The sequence below is a fragment of the Hyperoodon ampullatus genome (assembly GCF_949752795.1).
Source record: "Hyperoodon ampullatus genome assembly, chromosome: 3".
NCBI lineage: Eukaryota > Metazoa > Chordata > Mammalia > Artiodactyla > Ziphiidae > Hyperoodon > Hyperoodon ampullatus.
Genome location: NC_136916.1, coordinates 167,273,693 through 167,291,057, shown reverse-complemented (window position 1 = coordinate 167,291,057; position 17,365 = coordinate 167,273,693). Strand labels below are relative to the sequence as shown.

The following is a 17,365-nucleotide window of genomic DNA, read 5'->3' as shown; positions in this document are numbered from 1 at the left end:
GGCCTAGAGCTGCCTTCTAAGAAACAGATTTGTAATTCAAGTCAAGCCAGGCCAAGCCAAGATATTTGCCTGCTAAAACAAAAGAAACAGCTCTTGTTGGAGAAAGAATAACAATCTACAGTTTTCACAATTAACATTTAAGGGTTAATGTTAAGGGTACAATCCAAAATTACCCTAAGTATGAAGAATCAAGAAAATGTAATATATCCCAGGAGGAAATAAAAACAACTGAATCCCAGCCTGAGATGAATGAGATATTGGCAATAGCAGACACGAATTTTAAAGCAGCTCTTACAGTATCCTCAATGAAATAAAATGACATGCTTTCAGTGAATGAAAAAGTAAGAAATCTTATCAGATAAATAGAAACACTGAAAAAGAACCACATGGAAGTTCTAGAAATGAAAAATACAATATTTGAAATTTAAAAATCCACTAGACGTATTTAACAATTGAACAGAGATGCCAGAAGGAAAAGTAAGTGAACTTGAAGATAGAACAATGGAAATCAACTAATGTGAAGAACAGAGAGAAAACATATTAGAAAAAAAATGAATAGGGTATCAGGGAACTCTTAGGTAGTATCAAACAATCCAACATACATGCAATTGGAATCTAAGAAGGTGAGGAGAGAGAATGGGATAGAACAAATAGTTGAAAAATTAAGGCAAAAATTCCCCAAATTGGATGAAAAACAGAAATTTACAGATATAAGATACTCAGTGAATGCCAGGCTGAATGAACCCAGAGAAGTCCACATCAAGACACATCATGGCTGGAAGCAACCTAAATGTCCATTGACAGAGGAATGGATAAAAAGATGTGGTACATATATACAATGGAGTATTACTCTGCCATAAAAAAGAATGAAATAATGCCATTTGCAGTAACATGGACCTCTAGATAGTCATACTGAGTGAAGTAAGTCAGACAGAGGGATAAATATCATATGATACCACTTATATGTGGAATCTTAAAAGACGGTACAAATGAACTTATTTACAAAACACAAATAGAGTTACAGATGTAGAAAACAACCTTATGGTTATCAGGGGGGAAGAGGGGAGGGATAAAAATGGAAGATTGGGATTGACATATACACACTACTATACATAAAATAGGTAACTAATAAGGACCTACTGTATAGCACAGGGAACTCTACTCAATACTTGGTAATGACCTATATGGGAAAAGAATCTAAAGAAGAGTGGATATGTGTATATGTAGAACTGATTCACTTTGAGGTACAGCAAAAAGTAACACAACATTGTAAATCAACTATACTCCAATAAAAATTTTAAAAAGAAAAGAAAAAAAAAAGACACATCATGGCAAAACTGTTGAAAGCCAAAGTTAAAGAGCAATGTTGAAAGCAGTAAGAGAAAAATAACACATTTCAGACAGAAGAGCAATAATCCACATAATGACTGACCCTATGTCATAAACCAAGAGGGTGGAAGGACATGTTTAAAGTGCTGAAAGAAAGAAAGAAAAAAAAAGCCTGGATATTTTCCTTTGATTCTATATCAAAGGAAAATATCCTTCAAGAGTGAAGATGATTCTGGAATTAGACAGTGGTGACAATGGCACAACCTTGTGAACATACTAAAAAACATTGAATTATATACTTTAAAAGGATGAATTTATGGTATGTTAATTATATCTCAATAGAAAATTTAGATAAAGGTAAAAGAATGACTCTTTAAGATAAAACTCAGAAAATTCGTCACCTGTAATACAGAAATGTCAAAGGATATTCTTCAAGGTTGAAGAAAAGTGATACCAGATAGAGTTTTGGATCCTTGGAAAAGGAAGACCATCAGAAATGATAAGTATCTGGCGAAGAGCAAAAGTCTGTCTCTCTCTTTCTTCTTTATTTCTTTATAAAATGTATCATATAAGCAAAACTCATGGCACTGTCTGTGAAGTTTATAACATATGTACAAGATGTTATAAATCCCACATAATGTATGATGGCTATACTGGGAAGGATGATTGCAATGTTTCTATATTTTATGTGAAATGGTACTTTTTTAACTGTAAGAGGACTGTGAATAGAGATGTGTATTGTACTCCTTAGAGCAACAACTACACAAATAATGCAGAGAAGTAGAGCTAAATTATGAGTGTGAAAATTGAAATTAAATTCTTAAAAACATTCAAGTATTTTTTTCACAAGTCAGGAAAGTAGGAACATGGGACCAAACAACAGAAATGGTAGACCCAAATCCGACCATACCAATAATTATATTAGATTGTTAATAGGTTAAACTATTAATCTAGTAGTTTAGGTGAAAAAAATGTTTATAATTAAACACTCTAGACAAAATCCTAGCAGCGTTTCTTGCATAGAAATTGAAAACCTAATTCTAAAATTTATAACAAAACACAAGACAATCTTGAAAAAGAAGATCAAGATGGGAGGATTTATATTACCTGATTTCAAGACTTATGATAACCAAGGCAGTGAGCTGCTGGCATGAGGCTACACATAGACCATTGGTACAGAAAAGAGAGTTCTGAAATAAACCCATACTTATATGGTCAATTGATTTTTGACAAATGAGCTAACATAAATCAATGGTAAAAAAATAGAGGGTTTCTTTTCTTTTCTTTTTTTTTTTGGTTAAATGGTATTGGAACAACTAGATACCTGTATGAGAAAAAAAAGAACCTTGATCCTTACCTCACATTAGACAAGAAAGTTAACTCAAATTGGATCATAGACTTAAATGTAAGAACTAAAACTATTAAATTTCTAGAAGAACATTTTAGAAAATATCTTTGTGACATTGGGTAGCCAATGATTTCTTAGAATCCAAAAAGCATAGACTGTAAAAAAAAAATTAATGGACTTCATCAAAATTTTTAAAATTTGCTTTTAAAAAGACAAAATTAAGAAAATAAAAAGCCAAGCTATAGAATGGAGAATACATTTGCAAAACATATGTCTGCCAAAATACTTTTATTTAAAATATGTGAAGAACTCTTACAGCAGTTAAGACACAAACAACGCTATAAAAAAATGGACAAAAGATTTGAACAGACAATTCCCACACACAAAAAAATACAAATGACTAATAGACCCATGAAAAGATGTTCAACGTGTCATCAAGAAAAAGCAAATTAAAAGCACATTGAGAATGTAGAAAATTTGAAAGAATCAACAACAACAAAAACCCCTCCTGAAACTAATAAGAGATTACAGCTTTATTACAGTTTTAAGACACAAGACTGATAACCAAAAGTCAGTCGCTTCCCTACCTACCAGCAATGAACAAGTGGAATTTGAAATTAAAAACACAGTGCCATTTAAATTTGCACACCCCCCCCAAATGAAATACTTAGGTATAAATCTAACAAAATATGTACAAGATCTATATGAGGAAACTACAAAACTCTGTTGAAGGATACTAAAGAAGAACTAAATAAATGGAGAGATATTCCATGTTCATGGATAGAATGACTCAATATTGTTGAGATGTCAGTTCTTCCCAACTTGGTCTACAGATTTGACCTACAGATTCAGTGCAGTCCCAATCAAATCCAAGTACATTATTTTGTGAGGATCAATAAACTGATTCTAAAGTTTACATGGTTAGGCAGAAGACCCAGAATAGCCAACACAATATTAAAGGAGAAGAACCGTCAGGAGACTGACACTACCCACTACTTTAAGACTTACTATCAAGCTACAGTAATTAAGAAAGTGTGTTATTGAGGACAGAATAGACAGCAACAGGCTGGAGAGCCCAGAAATAGACCTACATAAATATAGTCAAGTGATTTTTGACAAAGGAACAAAGAATATAGTGGAAGAAAGATAGTCTTTTCAACAAATGATGCTGGAACAACTGGACATCTACATGCAAAATATTGAATCTAGGCACAGACCTTACATCCTTCACAAAAATTAACTCAAAGTATATTACAGACCTAAATAAAACATAAAATTGTAAGTCCTAGTAGATAACATAGAGAAAGCCTAGATGACCTTGGGTATGGTGATGACTTTTTAGGTACACCACCAAAGGCATGATCCATGAAAGAAAGAATTGATAAGCTGGACTTTATCAAAATTACTAAAATTCAAAAATTCTGCTCTGCAAAAGACAATGTCAAGAGACTGAGAAGACATGTCACATACTGGAAGAAAATATTTACGAAAGACATTATCTGATAAATGAGTTGTCCAGAATATACAAAGACCTCTTAAAACTCAACAATAAGAAAATAAACAACTTGATTGAAAAAACTGGGCCAATAACTTTGGCAGACACCTCACCAGCAAAAATACACAGATGGCAAATGAGCATATGAAAAGATATTCCACATCATATGTTATCAAGGAAATGCCAATTAAAACAACAGTGGGATACCATTACACAACTATTAGAATGGCCAAAATTCAGAACACTGATAAAACCAAATGTTAGTGAGGATTTAGAGCAACAGGAACTCTCATTTACTGTTGGTGTAAACGCAGAGTTGATACAGCCACTTTGGAAGACGGTTTGGTAGTTACTTATAAAACTAAATGTACTCTTACAATATGACCCAGCAGTTGTGCTCTTTCATATTTACCCAAAGGAGTTGAAGACTCGTGTCCACACAAAAACCTGCACAGAGGATTTTTAGGGCAGTAACTACTACTCTGAATGATATAAATACTACAATGGTGGATTCATTTGTCTAAACCTATAGAATGTACAACATTAGGGTTCAAGAGTGAACCCTAATGTAAGCTATGAACTTTGGGTAAAAAACCCTATTGCATCTGCTTGGGCCGCAACTGAGGTTAAGACAAGACAGAGTAAAGCAAAGGAGTACATTTTGTCAAGCTTGATCTTTGGTCCCTTACCCCTAAGTGAATCATTGACCTGATAAGCTGCACTGGGCCACAGGGGCCCTTTGCCCTAAGCAGATACTACCCTCTAAGCTTGTTCACTGGAATCGAGTAACCATTCTTAATCAAGGAAAGGCCAGGAAAGATAAATTCTTGGAGAAACTCGAGGTGGATAAAGTGTGTTTTTATAAGCCTAGGGCTAAACTCTTTTCAAGCCCAGAATTCCTAGGACCTGGGGCTTGAGGTATGAGGGAGAGAAGACCCTCTCCTAAGCTCTACCTTAACTCACCAGCCACCTGGTAACAATCTTGATAGAAAAGCAATACAAAGAGTAAATAAACTCATCCACAGCTAAGGCCAAGAGAGGAGAGTCCAAAGAGTACATACCTTGAAGAAAGCAGAGCTAACCTCCTCCTCCTGGGGAAACCTTTACCACTGTGACGACTCCTCCCCCAAATACCGAAGGCATCAGTGCTGTTCATCTTGAGCTCTGTCAATTCCTTCTCCCCAGGATTGGAGGTTGGGGAAGCCTTGAGCTCCCTTTGCAGACAACGTGTTAATTTATGTCAGAAACTAAATAATAGAGGTAGTAGATTATGAACAAAAGCAAGCCTTCGCAGATTATATGAACAATCTTTGTGAATGATCAGGCTTTCCGGGATGGTATGCTTTGTAGAACCAAGTGTAATTAATCTGTGGCCTCTTTTAATTTCCTATGAGAATAATTCTATGGTTAGTGTAGAAAGGTTGAAGTGACTGTGTATCAAAAGATAGTTCCTGGGGCTTCCCTGGTGGCACAGTGGTTGAGAGTCCGCCTGCCGATGCAGGGGACATGGGTTTGTGCCCCAGTCCGGGAGGATCCCACATGCCGCGGAACGGCTGGGCCCGTGAGCCATGGCCGCTGAGCCTGCGCGTCTGGAGCCTGCGCGTCTGGAGCCTGCGCGTCCGGAGCCTGTGCTCCGCAACGAGAGAGGCCAGAACAGTGAGAGGCCTGCGTACCGCAAAAAAAAAAAAAAAGAAAAAAAAAAAGTTCCTTATCTTCCTAGTCCAGCTGCAAATATAGATATGGGAGAAATAGTATTTGGACAATGCTTTCGGAAACCTGGGCCTATACACATCTCATAGTAAATAAAAGATGGCTCCTAAAAGTGAGAAACAGGATTGATAATTTTTAACATTTGACTCTTCAATAATGTCTTAAACTTCAAATATCTTGCACAGTAAAATAACAGAATTTAACATTCAATTAGAGCCAAATCATTATTTCAAAAGTGATGGTTTCCTGTGAGCTTCACTTTTACTATAACCTGCTTGACATACTACAGGAGGATATGCTATTGTGTGTTTACTTTAAGATACTACCTATGTTTTTGGTATTTGTTTTAGATTTATATTGAAGCCAGTGTGAGCTTGAGGCAGGGCCATGTACACTGATTTGTTCCCACTATGAAATTATGCATGAATAGTCAAACTCTTAGGAACTGAAAGTAGAATGGTGGTTCCCAGGAGCTTGGAAGAGAGGGAAAAGAGGAATTGTTCAATGGAGTTTGTTTTGCAAGGTGAAAAAATTCTAGAGATCTGTTGTAAACAAGGTACCTATAGTTAACATTACTGTATTGATGCTTAAAAATGGTTAAGATGGTAAATTTTGTGTTATATATTTTTAACCACAATTAAAAATATTTTTTAAAGTTATGTTTAGTTAAACTTCAGAAAGACACTGAAATTACTTATCCCCCTGAAACTTTTAATTTCAGAAGTTCTTAGTTGGGTCTAATTTTCTTAAAATTGTAGTCCCAAAGCATTAATTTATTTACAAACACTAATAATATTACTGGAACACAGCAAACACTGTGTGAATTAAGCTCATACAATCCTCATCACAACCCAATGAGGTAGGTATTATTTTATTATGTGCCATTTTATTATGAACATTTTCAAATGTAATACAGAGAATTTGAAAGAGTTGTATGCTGAATATCCTTACACTCACTATTCAGATTCTGCAGGTAACATTTTGTTGTATTTTCTTTATCACATATCTGTCCATATATGTATGTGTCCATAAATCCATCTTTTTATTCGGTTGGCCAAAAAATGCCTTCAGTTTTTAAGCAAAAATAAAAGACACATTTTTCATTTTCACCAAGAACTTTATTGAACAACATATGCACCCTCTTGTTCCACTACCTTCTGCCATTTTTCAGGCAACTTCATAATTCCATCTTCCCAAAACTTTTTATCGTTTTGAGCAAAGAACTGTTCCAGATGCTTTTTACAGTCTTCCAGGGAATTGAAATTTTTCCCATTAAGAGAATTTTGTAAAGACCAAAATAAATGGAAATCTGAAGGTGCAATGTCTAGTGAATACAGCGGATGAATCAGAACTTCCCAGCCAAGCTGGAACAGTTTTTGCCTGGTCATCAAAGAAACACGTGGTCTTGCATTATCCTGATGGAAGATTATGCATTTTCTGTTGACTAATTCTGGACGCTTTTTGTCGACTGCCACTTTCAGTTGGTCTAATTGGGAGCAGTATTTGTTGGAATTAATCGTTTCGTTTTCCAGAAGGAGCTCATAATAGAGGACTCCCTTCCATTCCCACCATAGGCACAGCATCACCTTCTTTGGATGAAGACCGGCCTTTGGTGTGGTTTGTGGTGGTTCATTTCGCTTGCCCCACGATCTCTTCCATTCCACATTATTGTACAGTATCCACTTTTCATTGCCCATCACAATTGTTTTAAAAACGGAACGTTTTCATTACATTTAAGTAGAGAATCGCATGTGGAAATACGGTCAAGAAGGTTTTTTTCACTTAACTTATGTGGAACCCAAACATCAAAACGATGAATATAACCAAGCTGGTGCAAATGATTTTCAGCTCTCAATTTAGATATTTTGAGTATGTTGGCTATCTCCCACATGCTATAATGTTGACTGTTCTCAGTCAATGTCTCAATTTGATCATTACCAACTTCAACTAGTCTACCCAACCGTGGAGCATCATCCAGCGAGAAATCTCCAGCACAAAACTTTACAAACAACTTCTGACACGTTTGACCAGTCACAGCACCTTTTCCATACACTGCACAAATCTTTTTTGTATGTTTCAGTTGCGTTTTTACCTTTCTTGAAATAATAAAGCATAATATGCTGAAAATGTTGCTTTTTTCTTCCATCTTCAATATTAAAATGGATACACAAAAATTCACCAATTTTGATGTCTTTTTTTAAATGCATGCTGATATGACAGCTGTCACATACAGTCTAACAAAGCTGTTTTGAATGAAGTTAAAGACAACTAAGTGCTACTAGAGCCATCTTACGGAAAAAAACGAACAAACCTTTCGGCCAACCCAATAAAAATACATTTCAAAGTAAATTGTAGGCACCATTATGCTTTGAGGGTAGGAATTTTTATTATCCCCATTTTACACTACAGGGATATGAAACACAGAGAAATTAAGTAATTTGTTCAAGGTCACAGAGCTTTTAAGTGGTAGCAGTAGGATTTGGACCAAGCCTTTCTTAATCATGTCTTTCTTATCACAGAATGCTGGTTCACATAATATGCATAGGTTATTACCATAAAAAGTAATTCGTGGTCCAATAAATTTGTCATATATAAGTATCACAATCTTGAAGATTCACATGCATATTTTTTTTTTTTTTTTTTTTTTTGCGGTACGCGGGCCTCTCACTGTTGTGGCCTCTCCCGTTGCGGAGCACAGGCTCCGGACGTGCAGGCTCAGCGGCCATGGCTCACGGGCCTAGCCGCCCCACGGCATGTGGGATCTTCCCAGACCGGGGCATGAACCCGTGTCCCCCGCACCGGCAGGCGGACTCTCAACCACTGCGCCACCAGGGAAGCCCCCTCACATGCATATTTTTATGATGCAGGATCTGTCAGCGTTAAAGAAACTTGTTAAACCTTGTTTAAGCTAAATATTTCCAAATTTATTCAACCAGAGCACTCTTTCCCCACCTTCCCCCCAAACATAATACCTATTAACATTTCATAGGATAGGATCAGAATTCATTGGAATATGCTCTGGAAAATGCTCATTTATAAGGTATCCTAATTTTGTTTATTTACTACAGAATATGTCTTTGAAGAGTTTATATTTTTAAACATAGTCCTAGAATTTTAGAGCTGGCAGAGATCTTAGAATTCACTGAGACCAGTGCTTTCACCTCAAAGATGAGGGAACTGAGATGCAGGGTGGTCAGGTAATCAGTTCAGGCTACATCATGTTCAAGTGCTTAGTGACAGAAATGGGAGTGGAGTCCAGCCTAGAGCCTGGGAATGGCATTTATAATCAGTAAATATTTGTTGAATAAATGAATGCATCTTCTAAATCTGTTCAATTTTCTCTCTACTACATATCTATCTACATGTTAGAATTTGTGTTCATTTTCAGATTATCTGGTCAGTAGAGAGTCTTTATTTTTAAAGACTTTAGACTTTTAGAGAGTCTTTATTTTAATAAAGTAGAGCACTTTATTTTTATGTTAACCTTTGATACAAATGTTATATAGTTACTAAATTCTAAAAAAAGTTTTATTGTGAGACTTCCCTGGTGGCCCAGTGGGTAAGGCTCTGCGCTGCCAATGCAGGGGGCTCGGGTTCCATCCCTGGTCAGGGAACTAGATCCCGCATGCATGCTGCAACTAAGAGTTCACATGCCGCAACTAAGAAGTCTGCATGCCACAACTAAGAGTCCGCATGCTGCAACAAAGATCCCACGTGCTGCAACTAAGACCCAGTGCAGCCCCCCCCAAAAAATTTTTTTAAAAACCCCACAAAACAAATTAGTAATTAAGAATTTTTTTAAATAAAAAAATTTTTATCATAATATGTAACATACAGAAAACTACACAAAACATAGCTGTACATTTTAATGAATAATTATAAAGTGAATCCTGGTTTAACCACCCAACTCAAGAAATAAAACACTGCTGGTACCTCAGAAGCACCTGTGGGCCCCCTCCTATTGCTGATCCCCTTAATTATGTATTTTTTCTCTTTCTTTTTTAGCTAATTTAACAGGACATGCAGAGAAGGTGGGGATTGAAAATTTCGAGCTCCTAAAGGTCCTAGGAACTGGAGGTAAGTCTTAATTCTTTTTTTTTTTTTTTTCAGAAAAAAAAGTACTTGATATCCTTATGACAAAGGATTGATATCCCCAATACAGAAATCAGTTAATCTTTAAAAAGTATAAGGAATCCAATAGGAGAACTAAGAATGTGAACAAAGCATTCATAGAAGAAATACAAAAGGCAAAATTTAAAGGAACTGGTAAGGATCAAGAAAAACCAATCTCTCTTACCCTGCTGTTGGGAATGTAAATTAATTCAGTTTTTACACAGGACACAATATTTTTTAAAAAACCACTAACATTTATGGAGAGCTTGTTACTTGCCAAGTACTCTGTGAAGTGCTTTATACTGATTGATTCAGTCAATCCTCGCTCAACTTTATTGATAGTCCATGCTCATCATTTTTAATAATGAAAAATTCAAGACTCTTTGGAAACCTAATGACATGAATTTGGTTAAATGAACATGCATCTATATGTTCTATTATCTGTACAATAGGATTGAAATGATCTGTATTTACTAACATTTTTGAAAGATCTCCATAATGTAATAAATTTGAGAGAAGACTATAGAAGAGAATGTACAATATACCATTTCTATAGTATAAAAATTGTGTGAATAAATGTCTACATGTAAATATATAGAAAAATCTCTGATCTATGCACCAAAATGATAACAGTGTGGCTGTCCCTGGCTGGTGAGGTTAGATGATCTTGATATTCTGCTTTATACTTCCTTGTGCCTTCTCAATTTTTGCTATCACTGTTCTCGCTGCTCTGAAGTCAGGAACTCATGGGCATATGACTTGTGCAGGTGCAGAGATCCCTGCACTAGAAGAGCCTCACGTTTGGTTTAATGCTCTGCTTTCACTGTTCTGAAATTCTAAATAATTCAAGAGCAAGGCACCCCACATTTTCATTTTGCACTGAGCCTGCCAATTATGTGGCCGGTCTTGTCAGCATATAAATTTGTCTAATCAGAATCCCAGAGAGAGCCAATAGAGTGGGGAGCAGTCCTATCCAAAGAGATAATAGCTGAGAATTTTCTAGGATTGATTAAGCATATAAATTTGCAGATCTAGGAAACAGAAAATCCCAAGCAGACAAGTATAAAGAAATTATTACCTAGATACATCAGAGAAACTGATGAAAATCAGAGACAGAGAAATACCCTAAAAACAACCAGAGAGAAAAGGCATATTTATAGAGGAATAATGAGTAGATTAACATATGATTTTTCAACAGCAAGCATGAATGCCATAGAAGAGTGGAAGAATATCTACAAAATGCCCAGAAAAAATAACTGTCAATTTAGAATTGCAAACCCAGCAAAACTGTTTTCCAAAAGGGAGGGCAAAATAGACATTTTCAGACACACAAAAGCTAGTGTGTTTTCCACCAGTACATCCTCACTAAAAGAATTTCTAAAGGATATAATTTTAGGGAGAAGGAAAGTGATCTCAGGAGAGATTCTGGGATGAAAAAAGTGTTGGTGAATAAAGAAGATCTAAACAATATTGACTGTGTAAAACCATAGTTGAAATGTCTAATTTGTGGGGTTAAAAAAAGAAAATTGAATATTGGACAAAAATAGCACATAATTTGGGAGTTGATAGGAATTTAGTGGTCTGAGGTAGTGTTCCTCAAATTTTAATATGCACGTGAATCTTGAAATGTGTAAAAGACGAAATTGATTGAAAAAAGAATAGAAAACCTGAATAGTCCTGTAATTCTTTTTTTCTTTTTTAAATTAATTTATTTATTTTTGGCTGCATTGGGTCTTCGTTGCTGCGTGCTGCCTTTTCTCTGGTTGTGGCAAGCGGGTGTTACTCTTCATTGCACTGTGTGGGCTTCTCATTGCAGTGGCTTCTCTTGTTGTGGAGCATGGGCTCTAGACATGCGGGCTTCAGTAGTTGCAGCACACGGGCTCAGTACTTGTGGCTCACGGGCTCAGTAGTTGTGGCTCGCGGGCTCTTGAGCGCAGGCTCAGTAGTTGTGGCGCACGGGCTTAGTTGCTCCACGGCATGTGGGATCTTCCTGGACTAGGGCTCAAACCCATGTCCCCTGCACTGGCAGGCGGATTCTTAACCATTATGCCACCAGGGAAGCCCAGTCCTATAATTCTTAAAGAAATTGGTCAGTAAGTAAAAATCTTCCTGCTAGAAAAACACTTGGTACAGTTTAAAAAATGAGTTTTGCCAAACATTCAAGGCATAGGTAATTCTAATCTTCCACAAATTCTTTCAGAGGACAGAAAAAGTGGAATTATTTTTTCCAACTCATTGTATAAGGCTAGTATAACCTTGATTCCAAAAACACAGAGTATGAGGAAGAAAAATTACAGGTCAGTTAAAAATTCTTTTAATTAAAGAACATTTTTAATTTAATATCAGATTTATAAGACAAACCTTGTATGTGTTTTCTTTCAACATATATAATACTTTGTCTCATTATTTACCTCAGCTTTTTGAGTGGCTCTATCATAGGCAGATCTTTAAGATAATTCTGCAAAGGTGAGAAAAGAGTTTACCAGTAATGCTTTACTTGCATTTTCATTTCATGCTTCTTCCTGTAACTGGTCTCTTGTTAGCCATGGATACTGCTTTTCCTTTTCGTCAGCTGACAGTTTCTTGCTCTTATGAGAAGATGGAATAACTAAGAAGTGTCATTGTAGGTGTTTCTATATTTAAAATCACAGTTTTGATGACTAAATGGAGTAGGTGGAAACGTTTATTATGAACATAATAAAATCTCAATTTTTATTCAAAAATTTCACCACTAATCTTTCAGTTTCATTACCTTTTTAAGCTAATTTTTTCCAGAGCTACTTAGGATAATAGAAAAGCCTCATCAGATGTCTTTATGTGTCATGTCAGGCTTTCTTTGGAAGTGAAACTGAGAACTCTTCTGATGATTTAAGTTTTATGTATTTCGAACCAGAAAAAATGCTATTCATCCAATATCTTGAAGACTTTGTGGAATATTGGAAAATGAAAGATTTACTTTTTGATCTCATACTTAAATACATGTAATATTCATGAAAAAAAATCTCTCTTTTACTCAGAGTATTGATTTATATCTTTTCAGCTATCTTGTTTCTTTTGATCTATTGCTAATCTTGTTGATCAGTTTCCTGAGCTAGAAACTTGGAAATAATTTTTGATCCTTCTCTATTTTGACTTTTTTATTTCTTGTTTCTCACAAAATCCTATAATTTTTCTTTCAAAATGACCCTTGGATTTACCTTTTCTGTTCTTAGTGCCATGGCTCATATTACCTTATACATGGATTGTTGTTAAGGTTTTTAAAATTGGTCTTTCTGCAAGTTCTCTCTTCCATTTTATGCATTTTATACATATTCTGTTATAAATAATATGCAGCCTCATTAAAATTCAACATTATCATGCTATTCTCCTGTTTCAGGACTTATAGTGCTTTCTTCCTAGTTATTATTCAAGTCCAGATTCTTGCCTTACTTTCAGGCTTAGCTCTGTATTTTTTCTCCAGTTACCCCAATATTCCACCTACTTACTAGTCTGGTTGATTTTCTTTTACTCCCCTACAATAATGGGTACTTTCCCATCCTCTGAGTCCCTGCCTTATCTTGTTCCCTTACCTTAGTGCTCCTTCCCTTTTCCAGCTGTCCGAATCGTTCTGAATTGCTTCATTCTCTGAATTGTGGCACTGAAAGTCCTTGGTAGAGAAATGGCAGTGAGTGGTTCTCTGAATCTTCCTTCACATCTGCTATATTTTTCCTCTAGATTGTGAACTCTTAAGATCATCCTTATATACGTTTCCAACCCTGTTTCCCTCCTCCCTCCCCATAGCCCATAACAGTATGAAGTATAATAATAGTCTAACAAGTAGGTAATTCATGCTTTTGTCTCTAGTGTTGTTCTTGAGGTTGATACTCCCAAATTCAGGAAGTATCTTTGGTTCATCTTTTAGAATTATTTTGTTTCATGATGAAATTTTGTTGTTTGTGGGAGTAATGATTCTTTCTAATTTCTCTCCTTTTCTGCTGCCTTCCTTTTAACGATTTTGCTTTCTTTGAGACATCTAAGTAGAGAAGAAAGTCTTTAAATGTACCCATTTTGTGCATTACTAGTAGTTCTGATGCTTAATGAAGTGGAACATGTATTCTCTTTGAATTTTCTTTATTCATCATACTAGATCTGTACTTCAGAGATTTTTTGTCATTATGGCAAAAAAAGATAAATTTTGTCCTGTAACTGTAAAGGGTGCAGCTGAGTCGATTTTTCTCTTCTAATTTTGGTGCATTCATAGTTGTGAAGTACTTGGATATCAAGGATGACTTAGAAGACTCAGGTTTGAATCTTGACATTATCATTGCCTACTGGTGTTCCTTGGGTAAATCGCATGAACTCTGTGAGCCTAAGTGCCTATTGGCCTAAGTTAATAGTACCTATCTCACAATGTTGTGATAATATCACTGAGATAATCAATATGAATTGCCAATTGCTAAATAAACATCAGTTGCGGTTATTTATTCAACAGGGAACTCCACTTTAAAGCTTCACCCTAAATTAGAAAAACAAAATTATTTAGGACTTATTCATAAGGATAGATTATTAGTTCTTTCATGTAGTCACTTTGTTAGCATATCTGGGAGAAATTTCAACTAAAGTTATATTTCTAATAATAAAAATGTAACAAATATTTCATAAGTGATGTTAGTTGAAATTTTATTAGCATTTCTAAAAAGTTGATTTGTGTATTACCTTCAAAATAACATGTCAAATGAAGACTGTTTCTTTCTTTGTTTTCTTCTGTTAACTACTCAAACATTTTAGGTTCTGAACAACCTTTTGTATGTTAGGTTAACAGTCTTATGCTAAAATGTGCATAAAATGAGTAATAAAACATTTAGATTGCCTGACATATAGTAAATGCTATATAAATTTTACCTATTTATATATCTGAAAGGGAAAGAAGCCCACCTTCTAAAAGAGCTAGTATAATGCATTGCCAATGTCTCAGATTAGCTTGATACATAAGTGATAGTCATTTCTCAACAAATATTTTATTGTAAAGCCTAAAATATGTCCAGCAATAAATAGGGACATGCAACCACCAAAAGATCTTCTGGGTTTCAGGCTGTTCCTTCCTAATCTGTTCTCCATACTACAACCAGAGTGATCTTTCTTAAATATAAGTTTGATCATGTCACTTCTCTATTTAAAACCTTTCACTTCATTCCCATTGCTCTTGGGATTCATCCATTCACATGTTTTATTAAGAGGCAAGTACTGTTTGGGTGCTGGGGAAAGAGTGGTGAGCATTTTTAAAAAGGATATATTACATACAAACTTGAAAATTGAATAATATGGCCTTCATTTAATGTTTATTTCTGGGTTTATGAAATCTTCAAATGAGTGCTGGCAGAGTAGAGAGATTCAAAAGGCCTTGCCTCCCATAATGTCTGTTGAGCAGCAACCATTTGTGTTTTCCTCAGTCCCTGGTGCCCTCATAAAAAGGTTACTTTTTCTTTATCCTGTGGCTTTTTATTTTTTTGTTTTTATTTTTGGCTGGGGATCGGGGGGTGGTCATGTAATCAGCGGGAGATGCTGCAAGCTGTTCTGTGGAAATACTATCAAGTAGGAGAGATTATTGTTGGGTTGTTTACCCCAGCCTAAGTGCCATCCTTGAAATGTTAACTCTGATAGTTCTTTGCTCCTTGGTCCCAGACTCTGTGAAAATCATCCCCAACAAGACAGCCTTTTAAAATATATACGTTATGTATTTTTTTACCGCAGACTTTTCAGAAACACATCTTATTTGTTAAATAAGACACGTTTCTTTTTCTGGGTAATTTGTCACGAGATGGTGCTAGGAATTGCACTAGGCAACTTAAAGACACAGCTACTTTTTGGCCATATGATCAAAGGGGAAAAAACTTTGGTTGAGGCATATAAAGACTGTTTTAAACAATATTATGGCTTAGTCATCGTTTGTCATTTAATTCGCTTAGGTGTTTGGAAAGTATCCCTATTAAAATAGTACTTTTAAAAGCCTGTATTCATTAAATTGTCAAAATTGTCATTCAAAAAAGTTTATAACTGTGCATCTGTGTGTACCCACTATACCTTCTGCTTCAGTGTAAGCCTACAGTGTTTAAGGAAATCTTAGAGGTCAAATGTTTGTGATGTTTTATACCACAATCAAAAGACGATTCCATTTGAACATGTTGGTTGACATTGTCTCCCTAGTATAAGTACAATTTGACTTATTCCTGATGCTGTTGTAGGTCACATTTGCTAGAAGCAGAGCCTGGGACAAAGATTTGGGCACACTTGATTTATTGCAGGAATGCTCTCAGGAGTATCAAGGACAGAGGAAGAGCCTAAGCAGCATGTGGTCTAAGCTGGGGTTTTGATTCAGCCTGAACCCTGGGAAGTTTTGGAGCAAGAGTGAGGAGGCAAGCCTTTTGTACTCAAATAGCTTGTTTGTTGAGATATAAACAGAATGATTATGAATGTGCTTCTTGGTCCTTATTTGCTTGTTTTCCTGTATTTTCCTTTTAATAAGGCCCTCTGGTAATCACATTCCATGGGTAGTCAATTCAAGTCTAGACCTCACAGCGGGACATGATTTCCTTTGTGGCTTTTTCTTCTTTCCTGATGGACCAGAATCTCTGGTTTTCAAGTCATCTGGGACCAGGGATAAGAAATGCCATATGGATTACGTGGGTCATCCATGTGGAGATAGTCAGGAGTCGGCCGCGGCCACATACATACATGCAGTTATTAGCTGGACTAATGCATGTACTGTCTTAGTGCTTGCTCCGAAATTAAAAAGTGCTGATCTAGAAGATATTATACAATTAGTCTTTAATTATTCAAGCTAATACAGTATGCATAAATGGAATCCATAGATAATCATTCCTGTAACTATTTTTTATTTTCAACCTTCTCACATATTAAGTCCTTTTTTTAGACGCTAACACCATCCCTGAGAAAATGCACTGGTTTCGTGGTCCTAATTTCAGCTGTGCAACTGTTTTTGACCATTCAAAGTAATTAAGAAAATGAGTCAAATGGCCCTGGTTAGTTTAAAAGCTTAAACTGGATTACATCTAGAATCCTGGCACTTTTATTAAGTCTCGTCCAGATCCTCGGTGTTATATATCTTCTAGAGAGGATATAACTGTTTATACCTAAAACAAATGGCCTGCCTCAGTCTCTTTCATAAAAATTACCGCCTATGATTTCATGTGCTTTTACTGTGTCTCTTGTTTGCCTTTAGCATCTGTGTATCTAATCAAGCATGTTTTGGGTTCACAGCTTTTCCTTGTATGTTAGAAGAATAGTCTGTTTTAATCAGTCTACCTTTCTTAATCTTAGACATTTTGTTTTTATGAGGTTACAAATCTTGGCAACAGGGGCTAACTTTAAAA

The 17,365-nt window shown here is 35.7% G+C and overlaps 1 protein-coding gene across 6 annotated transcripts in view; it reads left to right on the top strand.

Moving 5' to 3' along the window:
* Positions 1-17,365, top strand: part of RPS6KA5 (ribosomal protein S6 kinase A5) — a gene marked incomplete at both ends in the record, with an annotated part of 180,087 nt that overhangs the window by 51,282 nt on the left and 111,440 nt on the right. For all 6 annotated transcript variants that reach the window (XM_079699290.1, XM_079699289.1, XM_079699287.1 and 3 more), the window contains one exon: positions 9,888-9,959. In XM_079699290.1, the coding sequence (XP_079555416.1) occupies positions 9,888-9,959 (72 nt within the window). The remainder of the gene's footprint in view (positions 1-9,887; positions 9,960-17,365) is intronic.